Here is a 5,616-nt window from a genome sequence, read left to right on the forward strand (position 1 = left end):
CCAAAGTTATAAGGTATTTTTATTTGAATTTTTTAGTTAGATTTGGCCATAGAATTCGAAAATTCTCAGGAAAAAAGCAACAGAAGCATTTCTGCACTCTAGTTCTGAATAAATGATAACATTCTGCACAATCCTTATTACTCAAACTATATGAGAAGAGCATATTCGTCAAAATCAGTCCTTTAACTTTTTGCTACTATTGTAGATACTAAACATTCTTAATTTCTTTCTGTTTTCTTTTCCCTGATTTTCTACCTTTGCGTTCATTTTAAATATCTAATGACATTGAATAAAATAATCGTAATATTTAATCAAATTTTACAATTAGCAGGTTTTCAATTATTTTAAAGAAAATAATTGAAAAACTGAAAATAGATTGATAAAAAGCGCGCGGTACCACACACATGCTACAATGTCGACTCAAGAGTGAAAGAGAGAATTCTCATTATTCCCAAGAAGAGAACAGATATAAGCATGTACTTATCCATATCAAAGAAAGCACAGAGAATAGCAGGAGCGTACCTAAAACTAAGTGCCAGCCGACCCTCCAGGTATCTGATGGCGGAGTTGACGAAGGTGGCGGGCAAAGCGATGGCAAACCATCGTGCGAGCATTAAACCAAAGCCGCGTACATCGCGTAAAACTATTCTCTTCACGATCTGACCCTCCAATTCGGCTACATACACCGATAAAAAGGTTCTCGCCAACAACGTCAGTGTTGCACATGCCAATAAACCCATTTCTCGAGTACGCCATCCTGGTACCATAATCTTCAATAACATTATCAGCTGTCGGAAAAAGTCGCGATCCAATCCGACTGATAATCTTTGTTTTTCTCCGCCATTCCCAGTGGAATTGTTATTAGAAGAATTGTTTCGGAGAACAATATTGTTTCTATTGTATTTGGAGTGAGATTGTTGGCTTTTTTGCTGGGTGGATTGTTTGAGGTGAGTGAGGATGTGCGGGTAAGTGAGTTTAAGAAGATAAAGTGCCGTAGCTGCGCCGGCGATGCCGCACGTCAGCGTCTCTTGTCGCACACTGTAGCGTGCAGACGCACCGTCGATCAGCTTCGAGAACACCGACGACATTCTTTGTCTTCGTGTCCTCGTCGGACGAAAATTGGCAAATTAGCAAATCTTAATAGCGCGCATTCCGCGCTATAACGAAAATCACGATAACAATGATGATAACGACAATTCAACTCCGCTTTGTTGCGTTACGTTGTAGTCCATGATATTTTAGACGCGAGCGAGAGCGCCTGTTCGATTGTGCACACGCCGTTACATGAACGCGCATACGCGTGACCGTTCAGGCCGGCCATCAGCTGGCAACTAACGCTTACTCTCGCGCGATACGTCGCGATGGAGAACCCACCTCAGGTCTTCACAGCTAGCTTCGTTCTCGCGCGTTGCCCTCTCCATGATTTTAATTCTTGTTTCAGTACATTACTTAGTGCTTTGTGTTAGTAAATGAGTTAAATTCTCCTATTCGCTCAGTGACACGTAATCGTTTAGATTTTAATAACAATAAGCGATTTATGAATCAGCACTAACAAACAAGTGAATTGTTATAGAATTATGAATTTTCATATGAATTTATTGGCAAGTTTAAATATTTTTTAGATATTTGAAGAATTTCAAGATTATCAAAATGATTAAAATTTTTAAAAATTTTAATTGTTTTAGGAGTGTTAATTTATGCTAAATTTTTATAAAAAGATTTTATGAATTTTATATTTATGTAGATTAATTTTTATGATAAAATTTTGTAAACTTTTCGTGTAATTTATAATTAGATTTATAATTTTGTATATTTTTTATTTTATTTGTTATTATAAAATGTTTATTTGACAATAGTGTTTTAAATTTTTGAAGCTTTCCAAATACGATTTTTTATATACACTATATTAATGAAATATTATTATACAACTAATCTATATTTGTTTTGGTTTTTCTTCATTTTAATTTCATTTATTGAAGAGACAATAAATATTTGTTAGCTATAATATGTGTTGTTCAATATTAAAATAATCAAATGTATACATTTACTTGATTTAACAATATCTTTAATTGATATAATCTCCTGAACTAATTTCTTTATTCTTTGATTTAAATATATTCTTATAATATTTAATTTTGTAACTATTATAAATTATATAAATATATAAATATAAATAAATAAATATATATATGTATATATATATACATAATATATTTCAATTTATTAAGTTTCTACTATACGGAGAAGAATAAGTAATAAAAAATTTATTTGTTATCTACTTTTATAATATCATTATCATTATTAACAAATCATTTTTTAAATTATACTTTGTCACATATATTATTTATATCTAAAACTTAATAAGGGAAACAATAAGTGTAAAATTAATAAAAAATAAAAAAATAATATATATTTCATTTTTCTATCTAATCTACTTTTTTATCACAGTTTATTATGTTTTATATTTGAAATAAAATGAGTAAAAAATTAATGAAACAAACGGAAAGTAAATAAGAATACGGATTTCTCGGAGCTGTAATTCCCGGAGATTAAACTGCTTTTTACACTTGAAAGTATTTAGTTTTTGTCTAGCTACGATCACTTGCACCGTGATATCACAAGGTCAACGCTCTGCAGTTGACCGCATCTTCCTCTTTTCTTGCTCAATATGTTTTGCCAGTAAACTGCAAATATAAAGTCACAATGTAGGCTATGTTAAATCGATTGCAACATAAGCACAATGGGTCTTGTATAATCAAATATTGCAAAGAGAATAAAATTAGAAATTTAATATATTTTATTAAAAATTTGGAAGTTGGTAGTTTGCATATAAAAAAATGTTTTATACAAAAGTTTTACAATAAAATCACCTCTTTTCACTCACGGCATCATTAAAAAAAATTTATTTACAAAATTTTTAAAAATAAAAAATTATTTTTCAAACATGTTATTAACGTAAATAAATACATATGATTTTGTCGTAAAACTTTTGTAAAACATTTTTTAATATCGAATAGTTTTCGAGGTATAATAAAAAAAAGAAATTAGGAAATCACTTTAATATAAAGAAAGTGATTTCAAAATCATTTTTCCGCTGTAACTGATATTTTCTAAATTCATCTCTTTATGTTATCTATATGTATGTAAAGTTTTATTAAAATCAGAACTTAACACTTGTTATAAAACTAATTATACATTCACACATTTCGGTCGAAAATTGTTTTATTTTTTTCCGTGGCTATCACTTCCACACCACCTTGCGGTAGATAAGTTGGTGCGTTTTTTTATGCTTTTCCCAATAGGCCTTTTCTACTCTCATTTTTTAATACATAAATTATTATGGAATGTTCTTCCTTTTTAATAGTTTTTTAATAGTTTTGAGATTCTTTAGTATAGTTAAAATCCGTATATCTTTATGATGTGGCATAAATTCTTGCAAATTTGAGAGACAATGTCTGCTCCAATCTAATAATAGCTGAAATTTCCAATAACAGCCCCTACAATTCGAAAATCCAGTAGATTTTTGTTTCTCTGGAAAAGATATACAAGAAATACCACACTGTTTCACATATATGTGATGCATCTGCTATAATACGTTGTTCCCGATGCAAGGAATATTTTTGTATGCTCCATTTCTTTAAAGAATATCATAATTGTGAACATTTTGTTAAGTAAGAATCATGTAAGTATTAAAAGATTTAAAATTAAATTCAAATATTCATAATATGTTTATTGCTTTTTGTTTGCTTTTTGTTTACAATAAATGTGTTTATACATCACAAAAATAGCAGATAATTCATCTTGATATTATAGAAACAGTGACGCAGATGCAGATGCTGCCACATAGAATGACTGTCCTTTATTCGTAACAATTATAATTTATTATAAACTGTTCTATAGAATGTTATAAATATATTTAAAATAAAAAACAATATTCCATTATTTTATAGAATTCTAATGAAAAATATATTTTTTTAAATAATAAAAGAAAATAAGAATTGAATTTTTGAAAATAATTTTTTTTTAAATATTATATTAGACATTATAGTTTAAAAGTCTAAATTTAAGATAACAATATTTTAAATATTACTACTATATTATTAATAATATTTTAACATTATTTTATTGTATTTCATAAATTATTCAAGGTAAAAATGTTATTTTAAATTATTATACCTCAATAACTTAAAAAGGAAGGATAACATTCCGAATAATTTATGTATTAAAAAATGAGAGTAGATTAAGCCTATTGGGGAAATCATAAAAAACGAACCAAGTTATCTATCGCAAGGTGGTGTGGAAGTGATAGCCATGGAAAAAAATAAAACAATTTTCGACCAAAATGTGTGAATGCATAATTAGTTTTAAAACAAGTGTTAAATTCTGATTTGAATAGAATTACTTTACATACAGTAGATAAGTAGATAACGTAATTAAAGAGATGAATTTAGAAAATATCAGTTACAGCGGAAAAATTATTTTGAAATCACTTTCTTTATATTAAAGTGATTTCTTAACTTTTTTTCATTATATCTCGAAAACTATTCGAGATATTAAAAAATGTTTTACACAAAAATTTTACGACAAAATCATATATATTTATTTACGTTAATAACATGTTTACAAAATAATTTTTTTTTATTTTTAAAAATTTTGTAAATAAATTTTTTTAATGATGCAGTGAGTGAAAAGAGGTGATTTTATTGTAAAACTTTTGTATAAAACATTTTTTGATATCTTGAATAGTTTTCGAGATATAACAAAAAAAAATTAATTTACATATAAGAAGTAGTTTCACCTCTTAAAATCGTTTTTGGGCCCCAACTGCTATTTTCTAAATTTATCTGTTTAGGTAACCTACATGTGTAAAAAGTTTCGTTAAAATCAGAATTTAACACTTTGCGAGATTCCCTTGTAAGCAGGGACCGAAAATAACGATTATTTCCAGATTTTCAATTGAAAAAATCATTGATTAAATGTTATCATATTCCTATTTTAAGTACATCAATATTATCCTTGAAAGCTGCACTATACAATTTGATTAGAATCTTTATTTTTCGATTTTTTTCAAAAAAGGATATTCATAACGATTATCAGGTAATTTTTTGTTTTTAAGTCGACGATAACGATTATCGAATGATTTTTAAATACCGATTGCCTCATAACAATTATGAGTTGATTTGATCGATATCAGTCATCGATAACGATTATTAGGTGACGCTTATCATATCGATTCTATTATAAGGTATCTGAGGGTATTACGGCCAGTACTTTTGTAATACAGCCACTTGGCGATTTCAGTGTTAATTTCAAAGCTAATTAAAAGATGACTCCACTATTTTGAAAACGAAGCAAAGAAAAAGCTATAGCAGTGCGCCGAGCGGAATTTGTTGAATAACCTTCCCTGAGGACGAGATTATAACTGTTTGCATGGTTGATGTTAAAAAGTTGATGTTTGTTAAGCTATATCAATGATAAAATAAAATTGTTACAAAGTTCAAGAAAAATAAAAGACAATTGTAATATTTTTGGACATATTCACTTTTCCATAAAACTCACACAAAAGAAAACAAATGAAATCGTTATCAGATATGCATATAGATCGTATGATCAGAC

At 28.2% G+C, this 5,616-nt stretch overlaps 1 protein-coding gene across 1 annotated transcript in view; it reads right to left on the bottom strand.

The window, feature by feature from the left end:
• LOC105458647 (ATP-binding cassette sub-family D member 1-like) overlaps window positions 1-1,088 on the bottom strand; it is a gene marked incomplete at its 3' end in the record, with an annotated part of 14,323 nt that extends 13,235 nt beyond the window's left edge. The window contains exon 1 of the mRNA XM_011704112.1: window positions 523-1,088. Within this exon, the coding sequence (XP_011702414.1) occupies window positions 523-1,088 (566 nt within the window). The remainder of the gene's footprint in view (window positions 1-522) is intronic.
• Window positions 1,089-5,616: the final 4,528 nt, after the last annotated feature.

The sequence above is a fragment of the Wasmannia auropunctata genome, unplaced genomic scaffold (genome assembly GCF_000956235.1).
Source record: "Wasmannia auropunctata unplaced genomic scaffold, wasmannia.A_1.0 LD334490.1, whole genome shotgun sequence".
NCBI lineage: Eukaryota > Metazoa > Arthropoda > Insecta > Hymenoptera > Formicidae > Wasmannia > Wasmannia auropunctata.